Source organism: Oculina patagonica, chromosome 4 (assembly GCF_052425735.1).
Source record: "Oculina patagonica isolate OP01 chromosome 4, crgOcupat, whole genome shotgun sequence".
Classification (NCBI taxonomy): Eukaryota; Metazoa; Cnidaria; class Anthozoa; order Scleractinia; family Oculinidae; genus Oculina; species Oculina patagonica.
The window spans coordinates 528647-545909 of NC_135761.1; the positions used below are offsets into that span (position 1 = coordinate 528647).

The 17263-nt window shown below is 38.2% G+C and overlaps 1 protein-coding gene and 1 pseudogene across 1 annotated transcript; one reads left to right on the forward strand and one right to left on the reverse strand.

The window, feature by feature from the left end:
• The first annotated feature begins 10085 nt into the window (after window positions 1–10085).
• On the forward strand, window positions 10086–12537 carry LOC144649012 (alpha-glucosidase pseudogene; annotated as a pseudogene).
• Window positions 12511–14811, reverse strand: LOC144648073 (protein-L-histidine N-pros-methyltransferase-like). Its single transcript, XM_078507711.1, is given in 5 exon segments — window positions 12511–12747; window positions 13711–13798; window positions 13801–13897; window positions 14377–14586; window positions 14768–14811. Coding segments are annotated over 5 exon segments (648 nt in total). The 3' UTR covers window positions 12511–12538.
• Window positions 14812–17263: the final 2452 nt, after the last annotated feature.

Genomic DNA, 17263 nt, shown 5'->3' on the forward strand with positions numbered 1-17263 from the left:
GCTAATTCAGCACAATCAGCACTACTCACAGCACAGTGTAAACAAGGTGTCAATCCCAGTCACTCTTGAGACAATCTACTAATCTACTAAATTAAACATTGGTAAACAAATTCAGCAAACTGGTAAATGAAAAATGCTAATGAGTGACAAAGTGCTGCAGTCAATGTTAAAAAAATTTAATAAGTTCATGAGTTTACATGAGAATTGGCATGAACTTGAGGATTGCAGGGCTGTAGCTGCTTTGAGGAAAACCAAACTGAAAGCACTTAAATATTTCTTTTTGTTTTTTTGAAGGGGAAAGTAAATACCTAGGAAGGGAATTTAAACAAGGACCTTGCCTCAGTCATATTTTTTTCTGGCTTTGGCCCTGGATTGTAGAATAACCAAATCTTAGTAAGAATAACTGGAACAGAAATTTTATCATCTGTCCTTTTTTGCACAAATGGGACGTAAAAGACCATAAGGGATGTTCAGTAATTTACATTTCCAAAATTGGTTGAAAATAAAAAACCAAGAGTGATTGTTTTTAATTAAATACCAAATCTGAGTCAAAGAGTCTAGGTGTTGATGCTAAAAAAACTGATCCCGAGGTTATGAGTATACACACCCTGGGCTGCAACAGAGCCTCTTTTGACTTTCCTACGGTTGAGATTTGGAAAGTTAAAAGAGACTCTGCATAAATATTGTCATTTCTTTAAAGTTGCCGCAGCCCCAAAGTTTGGTCTACACTGGTTTTTGCTGCACGGCATTAATTTTTTGGAAAAACTGACGGCGAAGATGGAGCCCACAGTACGTTGCTAAAAGCACTAGAGCTGACGATCTCTCTCGCCATCTGCAACCGTTTGTGCATGTGCAGCTTGTGGATCATTTAAGATCTCATTTTTTTTGCAAACCAAGAAGAAATTTCCATTTAAAATTGCACATCTCTACCATAAAGTCACTAATACGACCTCAAGCAGTGCTTGACATGTTTTTTTTTTTCAAGGAATTCAGATGCTCTTTGAAGAAAAAAACTTGTAACACAAACACATTGTTCATGCTGTCACGTGTATTCCATCATGCCACTAAGTGTTCCTCGCGCAAGCTAAACGCGCAAGCATCGCGTAAACCTCGCGCATGCTCACCATAGATTTGATGCCATTCTTGCTGAGCCCTTTCCTCTCAAGTATATCAGTAGGGGTGGTGCATGGTCCTTCAAAAAATGCGCGTCTCGCAAAATTTTTGCCAAATTTCAGGGATCTCATCGTCTCGACAGGGCTTCTGATAATTCGCGGGAAAAAAGTGAAATTTCACGGGATTCGAAGAGACAAATTCGCGGAGAAAACGGCCAATTTCGCGGGATTTTCGCGGAAATTTTCGGGGCAAATTTTTTTTTTTTCTTGTTGACAAGCCAACAAGAAAGAAAAAAAGGAAGATTCCTGACAAAAATATTAGAAGGATGTCAAATTCAGGGCAAGAAAAAAGACACAAAAATTCATCCAACACAATTCTGAAGGCAGAAATGAAATGCTTGGCCGGTTAACCTCCTTTTTCAGCTGCAATTCAGAGCCGAAAACCGTAATGCAATAAACTTATTTTCTCCACATCGCTCCCTTGTGTTGCTTTGCAGTTTCCAAGGTAAGATTGCTCTAGATCAAAGGCTTAAATCCATCTGTGAAGTCAAAACATTCTTGTGTCTTCATTTGTGTACGATTAAACGTGTGCCTGCATTACTACAGACAGCAGTTTGCTTTCACTTCGTGTAGTGTCAACGAAAAGTCTTCTTTGCCACCAGTCCCCAGGTTTTCGCAACATCAATCTAAGAACGCCTGGTAGTTTGGTACGATGTTTACTCGTGGCCTTGATGAAATTTCAAGATAAATTTGCACGTTTATGGCAAAGTAAACAGCTCCAACAGCCAAGATAAGTTTCAAATATGTTGAACTGACTTGTATTTGGTCGAATTTCTAGCGAATTTAGCGGTATTTCACATGTTTTTGTCAATTCCGCGGGATTTTGCAGATATACCTGAATTTCGCGGCTCCGCGACCGCGCGAAATTTCAGAAGCCCTGTCTCGAATGTTTTTGACGACTTCTGGGAGTCTCGATGTCTTTTGCAAGGTTAAAAATGTCTCCGGCTCGCAGAAAAGATATCAGTCTCGTCGTCTCGCAAAGTCTCGTATTTACCATATTTCGACACCCCTATCAGTGGAAAAGAAAGGGCTCTGCTCGCAGGGTGATGAGTGCAGTGCTGTGCAGTCTCTCTTCAACTTGTGAAATTGGTGCACTTTTAAATAATAATAATAATAATAATAATCTTTTATTAGGAAGCCTTCATTCACTATACAGTGGTTTTCAGAAAGGTCCTAACTAAGATTAAAAATACTTTTATAAGACTATATACAATAAAACGAAAAATACCTAATACATACATCCAGCCTGACAAACGTACCCGTTTAGGGGTAGCCTCCTCGTATAAGTTCCATTATAAAGAGACAGTTCCCCTCCAGGACCTTTGGGGAAGATACTCTCTCTCTTTAATGGACTCTGTGGTACATGTATATGGTTGATATGGGCACATGGAAGCTTAAGGTGGCTCGTACCGGTTTTTCTTGCGTGGGAAGTCTGGTGACTAGCGCGCGCGTCACGCTTCATGCCCACGAGTCACGCGTGAGATTTGAAAAGAAAAACAAACATGGCGGCCGAGTGCGAGGTTGCTTTTCTTCATTTTAAGAAAGAAATTCCGCGTTCAACTGAAGTTTTTTCAACAAGAACATTTTAAGTCAACTTAATGTTCGACAGTCAAAATGTTTTCGGATCTCACTGCTCGAGTTACAATAGCAAATTCGCATGTGCTACGATCAATCTTGTCGGAGATCGTGACTCAATTCCACTTTTTTCGTTGCAGCTTATTTGAGTTCGCTTTCAAACACATGATTATTCAGACAAAGAAATACTAAACAGTAAGACCTAAGAGGCACAACTGGCGCTAACTGAAACTGGCTAAATCCCATGAAATCCTGAGCCGAAAAGTTTCGCAGACAAAGCGAGGGGAAGTCCACGCGTGTTGCGCGCGTATGTGCCCGCAAAGATCAGCGGTAGTCAGAACTGAGCATGAGTAAATACGAAACTTTTAAAATCGAAATTTTAAAGTGCGCGGAAACGCGCGTGGGAATTATTGAGTTCGCGAAGGCTTTAGCAAGAAAACTAACCCGATGACCCCTATTTTTTATTGCCCTAATATTTTCCTTTTATGTAAAGGAAACGCCAGAAAAAATCTAAAAAAATTCTACGAAAGGAATTTTTAATTACTTACAAATTGCTCTTTTTTGCATTTGCAAAAAATCCGCTTCGTAGAATTTTTTTTAAAATAATTATACAGTTTCTTTTTCATATGCTTAAAGTTATCACGAGAAAAAAAATGGGAGTCATCGAGTTAGTTTTCAAGATATAAGCACTGGAAGCTGAAAAAGGGTCCAAAAAATCATTGCCTTCCGTTGCCATGGTAACCACTGATGACGTTATTATTGGTATTTTGGATTTACAACACAATGGGTAATTTAATTATACAAAAATTTTGTAACGATCTTTCATTATTTTTTTGGCCAATTTCTCCAAACGTCGCACAGTCAAAAACCTGAAAACTGGTACGAGCCACCTTAACATGAATTACTTGCCTTCATATGGCTCAAAGACCACACCCTTTAGGGCTGTAAATATCTATCAAGTGAGTAACTTATTAACTAAATACTCTGTATGTATATGTGGATGTTGAGCAGCTGTTACAATGTATATGCAAAATTAACTTTGTTTATATTAAATCAATAACCCTTACCCGTAATTAATCGGGCGTGGCCGATTTAAGGTTTACCCTTTGGTCGTCCTAGAGCGTAGTCTCCTGGCGCGGCCAAAAAGACGGGGATAGCTCGGGGTTGCTACAAAACCGCTACGGGTGACGCATACCGCAATGGTTTTCATTTTAGTTTTGACAGGAAATCGTTGCAGGCACACTTGGTCGACTTTTGGGTTAATGTGTAATCAGGTTGTGTTTTTTTGCTTCGGCGGAAGGACAGAGAAAAAAGCTTACGGTGCAAAGTACAGTATGGGGCCCAGTTCTCGGCCACTTTTGACGTAAACTTGTATTTCTTACCTCAGAAGAACCGCAGGAACTTGAAATTTCTCCCAGAGCTAGCTACATTATTCAGCTTTTTGGTGTAAAGCTATCGACCGGTCAAAAATTAATTTGCCCGAGCAATAATAAAAATAAAAGCTCCATTTGTGGGCCCAGTTCTCGGCCACCTTGGCCCAGTTCTCGGCCACTTTTGACGTAAACTTGTATTTCTTACCTCAGAAGAATCGCAGGAACTTGAAATTTCTCCCAGAGCTAGCTACACTTTTTATTCAGCTTTTTGGTGTAAAGCTATCGACCGGTCAAAAATTAATTTGCCCGAGCAATAATAAAAATAAAAGCTCCATTTGTGGGCCCAGTTCTCGGCCACCTTGGCCCAGTTCTCGGCCACTTTTGACGTAAACTTGTATTTCTTACCTCAGAAGAACCGCAGGAACTTGAAATTTCTCTCAGAGCTAGCTACATTATTCAGCTTTTTGGTGTAAAGCTATCGACCGGTCAAAAATTAATTTGCCCGAGCAATAATAAAAATAAAAGCTCCATTTGTGGGCCCAGTTCTCGGCCACCTTGGCCCAGTTCTCAGCCACTAAAAAGCTTGTGCGTAATTATCTGTAAAAAAATGCTCAATTAATTTTCACAGTCATAAAATCACTCTGTAAACCTATTTATACTATATCGATCCCAAATTATTTTTATGATGCTTTGTTTTACTTTAGAAAAGAAGGATTTTAACGCGCCTAGTTGCCTATGTGCAGGTTCTGGCAAAACCGCATTGTGTGACCCGTGCATTTAGATGGTTTATTTTGCAGTGAAAAGGTCTTGAAATATTTAGGTGTTGTAGAAATAATAGACAAGACAAGAATCAGCTCAAAACTTAGAGATAAGATTGAACTTTATTTTTAAAACATTTATTTCTTTCATTCTGGCAGCAGCAGATGAAATTATATTAAAAACCAAGCGCTAAGCTGTGATAGCGAGCAGGGTGGCCGAGAACTGGCAAATACGCAAACGTCGCAAGAAAAAATTTCGAAGTAAATTAAGACCAAAAAATACAACGGTTCAACGAAAAGTTAACTAAAGCAGAAAGCTGAATTATTCTACGTTTCACATGCCAAAAATTAGCTCGTATGGTGGGGGCTTTTGGATAAAATACGAATTTAACTACATCCATGAATTTGGAGCCGTAAACAAACAACTACCTCCGCGTAAACTCGACGTGTGAGCTTTCTATATCGAATTGAACGATCAAACTCAAGATACTTAAAGCACATGAATCAGTCTATCGTTTGAAGGAAATACCTTTTCTTTTTGATTCAACTGGAGTGTGAAAAAACGCGTTAAACACAAAGTGGCCGAGAACTGGACCCGGCCGAGAACTGGGCCGATATATTCACCATTGTGAAATTGCACTTACTTTGACAAGTTAAAGTTATTTTTGTAAATGAAAAAGGTAACGTCATTGATGTCACGCAGTGTTTTTTTTAGCAAACTAGATGGTTTGCTGGTTTCTGACTATGAATGGGGGTGTGATCTTGCGGTATATTTTTTGAGCCTGACTCCGCCGTAAAACTTTTTTTTTATTTAGGAAGAACTGTGTCGATTTTCATTTCGAACAATTGGTCGTCAAGTCGTTTGTCACAAAGAGTAGAATGTTTGTACAGCATGTTTTGGAATTATTTTAGATTTGGTTAGTAAGACGCTTCTGAAGACCTGAGCAAAACATTGGGAATGTACAGTATTAATAGGAACTTGAATGGAATTTTTCACAAGTTGGATAAAGGTATCAACTGAAAAAAATGGAATTCAAAATGAGAACTTGGATTTTGTTGTAATTAAATTTTATCGCGGATTGGATGCATAATATCACGGCTTTGAAAGTCTTCAAATAATTAGAAAGGTTCCTTTCTTCCTTTTGATCTTATTGTTATTTTTATGTATTGATTATTCGAAAGTGGTTTTCGTTGATACGAAAAAAAAACGGGTTTTCACTGAATTGCTTGAAGTATTTTTAGACGTGATAATATTGGCTTAATCAAATTACATTGTGCACGAAATATTTGTTATTCTTTTGTCTTGAAACTTTGAGGAAATTGAAATTTTTGTTTGACAGTAGTGTATGAAAGGCATTTTATAGAACTGAATAAAAAATAAGAAACATTGATAAAGGTTATTTCAAAGATTTATTTTGCCTGATTTTGAAGGGTTTCAGGAGTTTTAAAGAGTGCTGGTAAACGGCTGTATGTTGTTTGTGATTACGGATCTTATTTAGTTTCGAACGCTCTAATTTTTGAAAGGTTAAAACAGGTTAAAACCGGGCGGTTTCATGAGTTTTTTGGGTAGAAAGGTACGGTGGTGGTAAAAAAAAAATGTTTAGAAAGGAATGACTGTAGTAGCACGTAAGTCGGAGGTTTGCGTGAGTCACGGGGTATAGTATGCGTGAGCTGGATTTCCGGCGTCATAACGGCATGTTTTGTTTACTGAAAGATACACTCGACGTTTAGTTAGCTTAGTCGGCTTGGGAAACTATTTTAAAAATGAATGTTGTAATAGTTAATTAATAGTAATCTAGAATTAACCCACGCTCGATTGGAGTCTGTTCTGGATTCGCGCTACCTTTTCGCCGCGAAGGAATTTTGTAAAATTTCGCTAGTGGAAAGAGGTACTGTAAGAACAGTATCAATAACTCAAAAGGAGGAACTTCTTTGTAGCTCTGAATTAAGACGTATGATAAAATTTTAGAATAAGAAACTTTCGATATATGGTTTTCATATTGTTTTTGTCAATTTCCTTTTGTGGCAGATTTTTTGAGAATCAGCTTTTCTTTCGTGTGATGACAGACACAGGACAGAACGAGAGGTGGATGAGAAAGATGCCGAAGATGAATAGGCACCGAAAAACGACAAGAACCGTCAAGGACTTATCTTTAGAGGGCGGGGAGTTTTGGCATACTGTATTTCGAGGACTGGACTGGACTAGTAAAACGCGGACTAGTAAAACGCAGACTTGTAAAACGCGGACTAGTATAACGCGGACTAGTAAAACGCGGACTTGTAAAAGGCGGACTAGTAAAACGCGGACTAGTAAAACGCGGACTTGTAAAACGAGGACTAGTAAAACGCGGACTTGTAAAACGCGGACTTGTAAAACGAGGGCTTGTTAAGCACGGACTTGTAGAACGCGGACACTAAACGGAAACTAAACGGTTTAGCGAGCGAAACAATTTGTGTTTGAAGCTCTTGTGTGTTTCTTCGACGGCATATTTCTAGCTTTTTTGAGCACTCTATGGTCTGTTTTAGCGTGGAGATGTTTTTGCAGTATAGCACATGTTCGTTCTGCAAACCCCTACTAAAACAACGGGATTGATGCTATGAGTTGTGTGCATATGTTTCTTTCTTTCCACTACTTGACGTCTGTTGAGTGCAGTCGTTTGTATTGCTCGCACGAGGTAGAACGGGGCCCGTCCAGAAATCAACAGTCAATCGTAAATAAAGGTGACGGGCCTACACGACTCCTACGTTCGTGACATTGGAATATTTGCCGTTAAATGTTTAAGTTCGGTCTTTCGACCTTATTTGCTTCTGACTTCTTTCTGAGGGTACTGTTTTAATTTGGGGGCAGTATGTGGTAAATAAAGGTGACGGGCCTACACGACTCCTACGTTCGTGACATTAGAACATTTGCCGTTATATGTTCAAATTCGGTCTTTCGACCTTATTTGCTTCTGACTTCTTTCTGAGGTTACTGTTTTTTTGAGACATTATGTATTGAAGAGAGCCGTAAGATGATTGTGGCCAAGGAATTCGAAGTGTCTAGAGGCGTTTTACAAGTCCGCGTTTTACTAGTCCAGTCCAGTCTACAAGTTAAAGACACATCAAGACCACCCCACTGTGAATTGCCATAGCACAGACAAAATTATAGTCAATATCTTATGTGTTTTTAAGAGAATTACATAAGAACCAAGGCATGTCTTGTCTTGCCTTACATTGACATGCAATAATTTGGAAATACTAAGCTCGTAACAGTTTAAGACAGAATCCATCAGGAATTTGAGTAACATTAATTTTAGTTACGCAAAAATTGAGCACCAGAATAATTTAAATCCTTGTGTTCTTTCATACCTTGTTAAAGGCTTGACATGTGATAACACCAACATAACACCAACAACAGTTCTTTATCAGTGGGGATTGAAGAAAAAAATGGAAACATCATCACACAGTTGAACCCCATGCAAAAACACTCCAGGATGTCACGGGACTGTTTGGTGTCCGTCTGCCAATTTCTAACTTCAAATTCCAATGTTAAATTCACATTAAATTTTCAATATTTCTTAGTTGTCTAAATTTTACTAATTCTTTTAAAAAAACTATCACCTGCCAAACATCCCCAAAAATCACTCAAAAAATTACAAAATACCGCAATACATAGATACATGGGATGAGTGAAGTTTCCTTGTATTCCTTGAAACACCAACAAGATATTTCCGTTTAAGGTGGCTGATAATGGGTTTCAGTATTTCCCAGTCCTTATACTTTGGTTCAGTACTAAAAGCCTTCATCAATTGCTATTACAGTAATGGTATGAAACAAATGTTCAATCATTCATCAACAAGTTGTGATCATTTTCTTGACAATAGTAGTTCCCCGGTAAACAGTTGTAGTACTGTCCCATCAAAATGCAATGCCTGGAAAATACCGAAAAGCACACGACCGTCAGGTGAAACCGCACCTTACAGTATTACCAATACACTGCACTTTGCTAAGTCAAACTTTACATTGTCTAGTCGTCTACTTCAATCGTTTATTTGTATTGTGTGAGATACATTTATAAATTGAAACCATCATGTCATTAAGTAATAATGCAATCTCGACAACGTTCTAGATATTATATTATGCACACTAATACAGCTCATGCAAGCCCTGTGACTTACACAAACACAGTCGGACTGAGTGCTACTTAAGTAACTGCTTCGTGGTTTCTGCTGTACTGAACCCTGCCTTTCAAGGCAAAGCGCCCGATTTTAAGCTTCTCAAGCTTCTCAATGTTCTTGTTTCTCCACTTCTCTCTCCAGAAGATCACATCTCGCTGCTTTGGCCTGTTGCAGCTCCAATTCAGCTATCCTAGCTTTTAACTGATCATTTTCAGAGTGTAAATCCTGAAGGTGTAACAGAGTTCTTATGTGCTTGCCTGTCAGCCGTCCATCTTGTTCTACTCTATTCTCGTAACTCGCTCTCCGGTCTGTTTTAGTAGACATCGCCTTGAGCCAAAATAGATGACTTAATCGCAAGTTTTGCTTCTTCTTTTGATTCTTGATCACTAAAACACAGACAAAGTCACAAAGTGATTTAACTTCCCGCTTTTCGGTGTATAAACTATCTTGTACAGTTAGCAAGTTGTTTATTCGTCGGCAAGGAACCACTCAATTTGCATTTTTCGTATATAGGTCCCAGTTCCCCCGACACGTTAAGGTCATTGCCCCGAAATAAAACTGAACATAGATTTTTAACCAAACTTCGCCTACTGGTTAATTACTTCAAGGGAACTTAAATTTTGAAATAAAAAAGGGGGGTCACCAGATTCGTTTAGGAGCAGGACGACCATGTATATTCCATATAATTCCTTTATAATTCCTCTGCGAGTACTGGCAAAGTACACTTTTTTAGCGATAATTTATTTTTCAAACACATGAATTGATCTGTTTTCATTTTACAGAAAGAATTTGATCGCTACACCCAAAATATGAGAAAAAATTGATAGGTCACCAGGCTCGTTTAGGAGAAAGCGACAATTTACTTCTCTCGCGGACCAAGCCACATACAAAAAAGCCGCCATTTTGTTGATGTGCTCGCGCGCGCGCGCGCTAATTACGCGTAAAATTCTGCGCAGTAAGGATGCGCAATGCAAAACAGGGCAATGACCTTAAAGCAGTGACGCCTGGAGGAATTTAAAAATTCCTTCAAAACAAAACTGACATCAGGCACGTTAAAGCAGTGACGCATGGAGGAATTTAAAAATTCCTTCAAAACAAACCTGACAAAAGGCACGTTAAAGCAGTGACGCCTGGAGGAATTTAAAAATTCCTTCAACACAAAACTGACAAAAGGCACGCAACATGGGTGTCGAGGATTTCGGTGGCTTCGGGCCGATTATTGTAGCCTTTTTAGTTGCAGTTTTTGTCAATGTGGTGATATTTACTCTCTGGAAGGGATACAAAGAAAGAAAGGAGCAGGAAGAGCAAAAGAAATGGTGGAAAGAAAATGTTATCTATCACATATATCCTCGCTCTTTCCAAGACTCCAATGGCGACGGAAATGGCGATTTACGAGGGATAACAAACAGACTCGACTACTTTGAATTCTTGGGAATCAAGATCCTTTACTTAAGCCCGATTTTTAAATCACCCATGGTAGACAATGGGTATGATGTGTCCGACTTCAAAGACATTGATCCCCTGTTTGGAAACCTGAATGACTTTGATGAACTTCTAAAAGAGGTCCATGCAAGAGGCATGAAACTCATGCTGGACTTCGTACCTAACCACACCTCAGATCAGCATCCCTGGTTCCTGGAAAGCCGCTCCAGTAAACACAGTCCTAAACGAGACTGGTACGTGTGGCTTGACCCTGCCCCAGGGGGTGGACCACCTAATAATTGGACCAGTGCCTTTGGGGGAAGTGCATGGAACTATGATGCTAAAACAGGACAGTACTATTTGCATCAGTTTTTTCCAGAACAACCAGACCTCAACTTTAGAAATTTTGAGGTGCGTCAGGCTGTCAATGAGATTCTAATGTTCTGGCTTGATCGGGGGGTGGATGGGTTTAGAGTGGACGCAGTCTCACATCTTGTTGAAGATTCTAAATTTCGAGATGAGCCCACCAAGTCTGAATACGACCCCTTACACCCCCAGTATAGTCATTTGGAACATATTTACACCAAAGATGTGGATGATAATCACAAAATTGTACAAGAGTGGAGAGCACTTCTAGATAAGTACAAAGACTCCTACAGAATTCTTATCGGTGAAATCATGTCAGATCTTCCAGATGTTCTCAAGTATTATGGGGGATGGAAGAATGAGTTTGACTTCCCCTTCAACTTTGGGTTGTTTGGGTTATGCAAATCCACAACTGCAGAAGATGTACGTAAAGTCATATCTGATTACTTTGCTGCTCTTCCAAGGGGTAGATGGCCAAATTGGGTCCTGGGAAATCATGATATGCCCAGAATAGCCACTAAAGTTGGTCAAGAGTTCTGCCGTGCAGTGAATGTACTCCTTCTGACCCTCCCTGGAACAGCTGTCACTTATTATGGTGAAGAAATTGGAATGGCAAATGCAAAAATCCCCTGCAACGATTTCCGAGATCCCCAGAGGTCACCCATGAGGTGGAGCAGTCAGGAACATGCTGGGTTTTCAACTGGAGCTACACCATGGTTGCCAGTTGGAGAGAATGTTGAGACAGTCAATGTTGAGGCTCAGATGTTAGATCCAACTTCTGTTTTACATCTGTATAGGGAACTACTGAGGTTAAGGTCTACATCGGAATGCTTCAAAGGAGTCAGTTTCAAAGTTGTTCATGTGGACCCTTCAATTCTTGCCTATACAAGGTCAGGACGGCACTGCACGTTTCTCATTGTAATAAACTTTAAACGTGATGAGATTTGGAAGGGGCCACTAAATGGCATCACAGGTTCAGGAGTTGTTGAAATTGACAGCGAGATGGCGATGAAAGGAACAAGTGTTCAATTTGATAGAATCACTCTCAATAAAGGACAGGCTCTTGTTATTAAGACAAAGTAGACACTTCTAGATATAGTATCAAATAAACACAAAAAATCATGCTCTTGGCTGAGGAAGATATCAAACTATCTATTATTTTTGCCCCCAACCACATGCTATTCTTTTCGTGCATTAAAGCAGTACTTTGAAGGACAGTAAACAGATCTTGGTACTTGTACATTTATATTTATTGCATATTTTGTTCCCTAAGTTTTTATAAAAATACAAGCAATTATTATCTTCATAGAATTCCCCTCTATCTAACTTCCTATCAATTATTTATACAGTAGTTATTATTAAAGTTACAAGTCTGACCAAAAAAATAAACTGTAAAACCTGTATATAGCTATGTGAATTGCATAAGTTTTTAAATAAAGACAATTCTTGAGTAGTTCTTATTGTAGCAACCAACCAGTTCATTTGGTTCATTCGGGTAATGTCCATGTACAATATCTAACTGCGCCTCTTTTTCACTTAAGTAAGTAAGTAAGTAAGTAAGTACTTTATTTAGACACATGTCACCAATGAGCCAGGGGCTCGTTTAAAAGTGAACGTGTATTCTAAAAATTACAATGTAAAAAAAATTTAAATATGATTATCTATTCAATAAAAATACATAAATTAGACTTCAATAAAGACAAAGTTTCCATGAGTCATCCAGACGTCTTGAGAACAAACAAAGCATCATCCAGCACATAAAAGTCCTTGTACAAGTCCCCTTCACATAAATAAGGAATCCTTGTGAACAGTTCAACAGTAAAACCGCATGGCTCAAACACATCTTTAACAAGACTGTTGACTTGTTCTTCCCAAGAACTGCCATTAAGTGATATAAACTCACTTGGCCGGACCATTTTTGTACCTGTAGCAAAAGAAAAGGTTTATTTAATCTCAAATTATATCATAAAGTTAATGTTGCATTCTCTTCAGATCCACACAAGGTTTGGATCTCAAGAGCAATACCTATTAGGCCATAATAAGAATTATTCCTCATTAAATAGACCATATTCGTATTCTCGGTATTAGACTGAAACTAGCTTGCAATGGAGGCTGATATGGGGGAATATCATTAAAAAGAGCTTCATGTCATTTGCATTTGAAAGATTACCGCTTTAGCCTCCATTGCAAGCTAGTTCCAGTCCAATACCGAGAATACGAATATGGTCTATTACATCACCAGCTACCCACTACTCGCACATTAAAACAGCCTCCAATTGGTGTACCATTTTGGTACACCAATATGATGGACGCATACTAAGATCTGTAATTTTTCCAAATATCGTTTTCAATATAAGTTAACTTGGTTGCAGTAAACACTGCAGAGTTGATATTTGGGCAATATAATTCTTTTCATCTACTCTTCCATGTATTTTCCATCTGACTTTGTTGATGTTTTTAATGCAAGAGAACTGATCTTGTTATTTTGCAACCCTCCAAGTTAAGACCATTTTAGTCGCCATGGTGACTAAAATGTTGGAGCTGGCGACTAAATTGGAACCAAAGTCGCCAGCCTGGCGACTAAAATTGAGAAGAAGGATTGAAAGTGTGAGCTTAATTTAGCGACTAAATTTTTTTACTGGCGACCAAACCTGAGCAGTTGGTGGCCAAATGGCCACTCACTAAGGAAAAAAATAAACTTGGAGAGTTGATTTTGGTAACACAATCTATAAAGCACAAAGTGCCATACTACTGATGCCTGAAAATAGCTTTAAAAGATTTGTTTCATGTTGAACTACCGGTAGCCCTCCTGCTAGCTAGCCTGAGTCTGGACATAACATCTCGTCACAGTGGAAAGTAGTTTTCAGAAAAAAATAAAAACCCTTACCTGATTCTACACGAGGTTTAAATGGAAGAACCACTGCTACAATCAGTCTACCAGTAACTGGATGTAGAGTGCGTTTAATATCACTTAAAGCAGTGTTAGTGGCTTATCACATCTATCCAACAGGTTAAGACAGGAGATCACATCAAATTTGAAGTCAACGTTGATCCATTCACTTTCATCTAGCAATCTGGTGTGAAGACAGAGTATATTTTAATTCCTTAGTAGCGGCTGATGTTGTACATTTTATCCTAAAAAAATCTGTTACTCCTTATGACAGGGGTCCAACATTTGAGCAAAAAATCCTGTTATAAAGATCACCCATGAGAAATCTGTACCATTTCTTCATTACAAGAATCTTTGTAAGGCAGCATATGAAATCAGTATCCATTTATTGGCCTATATTTCTGACAACATGATGATTGATAACTTGCAATTAATAATTCGTTATGTGATATCCTAGGTATGTAAATTATGCATGCAAAGCGATGGAGCTAGATGGCCCTTTGCAAGCATTGCATGCCTATGATGTTTGATAGTGATTGACATGAGCTACAAACACTAGATTTTAAAACTTACAGTGCTTTACCGGTACCCTTACAAAAAATCATGGTCAGTCTAACAATTTTCAAAAGGAGAATGGAGACTTGATTAATAACAATGTCTTACTTGAATCCTCTACCACTCAGCCTCCATCTCATCGATGGTGACTGTTCTGTAACATAGACTTCATCAAAGTGATGTTTAATAACACTGGTTACTTTGCCGTCACTAGCTCCCAAGTCCAGCAGAGTGCCAGTCTTCCATGACTCATCTACACTCATTAGTCTTTGAAACTGGGCATTGCAAAACACAAACATTGATCCACGATCCAAAATTCTACAAGAAAAAATTCCAATAGATGGTGAACTTGAGGAAATGGATGTCTCAGCACTAGACTACAAGCAGTCCCACTTGTTTGATCTTAGATGGAATAAGATAAAAGAGAAGTTGATCATGGTCTATCCCAGCAAATTTCCATTTCCTTCCCCTATGAGACAAAGTGTCTGTCATTCATTACAAAATTGATCTCTGTAAAACACTACAGAGATCAATGACAGACATGTTTCTACTGGTTGTCGCTGATGCATGTAACAACCAATGTGTAGTTCCAGAAAATATCCATAACCCCGCCACGGAAGGGTTTTTGTTTTGCACCCCCCCCCCCCAGGAATTTCCGTTCCAGAGGGTCTGTGAGGGCCCCCCACCCCCCAGGAATTTCCAATATTTTTAAACACCCTTTAAAATTCGAAATTGCTTCGTACTTTAAAACGTAGGACGATTGTAACAATCAAGTTGTATCCTTAGCATTGGGACACTAAATAAATCGGCAGAAACGTTTAATACGTGCGTGATCTTCACTTGTAAATCAGAAATCAGTATGTAAACATGTAGCTTAAAAACTTCATTCACACCGCTAGAATAATTTTTTAATTAGTTAAAAGCCTGGGCCTTTTTATTTCTTTCACTGTTAGTCATTAATTTACTAGAAGATATGTTACAATTTCTGCGAACATTTCCTTGCACACCATGTACAAGTGTTTCGCGCCCACCATCTGCCTGAAATATCTGGGTGAAATATAAACCTCAACATTTGACGAGTGCAATAAATTCGCGGAGACTTAAATATTCCGTTTACTTGCCTACAAGTATTGACAAAAACTGGTCGAGAAAGACGGTGAATGACGAGTTGTAAGAATGAAATTGATAGAAACCGAACTAACAACTTTTTCTCACTTGTAAATCAGAAATCAGTATGTAAACATGTAGCTTCAAAACTTCATTCACACCGCTAGAATAATTTTTTAATTAGTTAAAAGCCTGGGCCTTTTTATTTCTTTCACTGTTAGTCATTAATTTACTAGAAGATATGTTACAATTTCTGCGAACATTTCCTCGCACACCATGTACAAGTGTTTCGCGCCCACCATCTGCCTGAAATATCTGGGTGAAATATAAACCTCAACATATGACGAGTGCAATAAATTCGCGGAGACTTAAATATTCCGTTTACTTGCCTACAAGTATTGACAAAAACTGGTCGAGAAAGACGGTGAATGACGAGTTGTAAGAATGAAATTGATAGAAACCGAACTAACAACTTTTTCTCACCCTAAACACTTAAAGAGGCTTGATGTAGTTTTTTTAGCCGAAGGGTGGTTGTTTTGAAAATTAAAATTCTCTGGCAAGCCAATGTTCAATTTTTGCCAAAATACACCACAATGATCAAATATGACCAAATTTTAATTTTTTACCGGTCATTTTGTCAGAAAGGTTACCATAGCAACTACTGACCGTTTCTTTTGTTTTCAAACAAGCTTGATTTTCTCGAAATCTAGATTGACTCTTGTTGTTTATTTTTTGATATGTTAAAGTTTAGTAGATTGACTAGCTCTTGACAAAATTTTAGAAAAATCTGTAAGAGCGTTTTCAAGTAAATCAAGAATGAAATTTTCAGAAAAACCCCGTTTTAATCTAAAATAGGCACTTTTAAATTGTTTCGTATTATTTGAGCGCAGTTACTCTCACTAAAATATGAATACTCTCACTAAAATATGAATACACCATCAAAGACCATTTACTGAAAGCGAAAGAGTTTTTGCTTTAATTTGTTAAAATATATAGACTGCCATTGTAGGAAATTATGAGGAATTAACATAAACTTTATTCTTGATTTACTTGAAAACGCTCTTACAGATTTTCCTAAAATTTTGTGTACAGGTAGTCAATTAATCTACTATACTTGAACATATCAAAAAATGAATACCAAGAGTCAAGCTAGATTTCAAGAAAATCAAGCTTGTTTGAGAACAAAAGAAAACGTCAGTGGTTGCTATGGTAATCTTTGTGATTAAGTGACGGGTAAAAAATAAAAATTTGGTCATATTTGATCGTTATGGTGTATTTTGGCAAAAATCGAGCATTGGCTTCCTTGATAATTTTAATTTTCAATACAACCACCCTTCGGCTAAAAAAACTACATCGAGCCTCCTTAAAAGAATGATCCCACCACTGCTAGTGCATTTGACGCAGACGCAAACAAGCACAGAAGCCTGACATCTCTTTCTGGTCGCTACTGAAATTCAGACAAGAGTTTCCGTAAATAAAACCGGTTCTTAAATTTGAGAGGTGAAAATTCTGTAGTCGGCAAACGAAAAAGTCCACTTGAAAAACATCATAAGCCCTGCCGGAAATAAGCTTGCGTGTTGTCACCATGAATAATGTGTTACCATGTGTTATTTCCGCTAGGTAATATATTCACACAACAAGTAATTCCGCAGCAAACAATGTCGTGACGTACATGGCACAGAAAAAAAAGAAGCCTAATTTATTGTGCAGTCCATCGGCATCAATAAATAAAGGCGACAAAAAGACTTCACTAATTTTATATTAGATTTTTGCTGTAAAACAAGTTATATAAAAAAAGGCGGGGGCAGCTAGTGAGAACTATTACTAGTATATGTATATGTGGATGTTGGGCAGCTGTTACAATGTATTATGCAAAATTAACTTTATA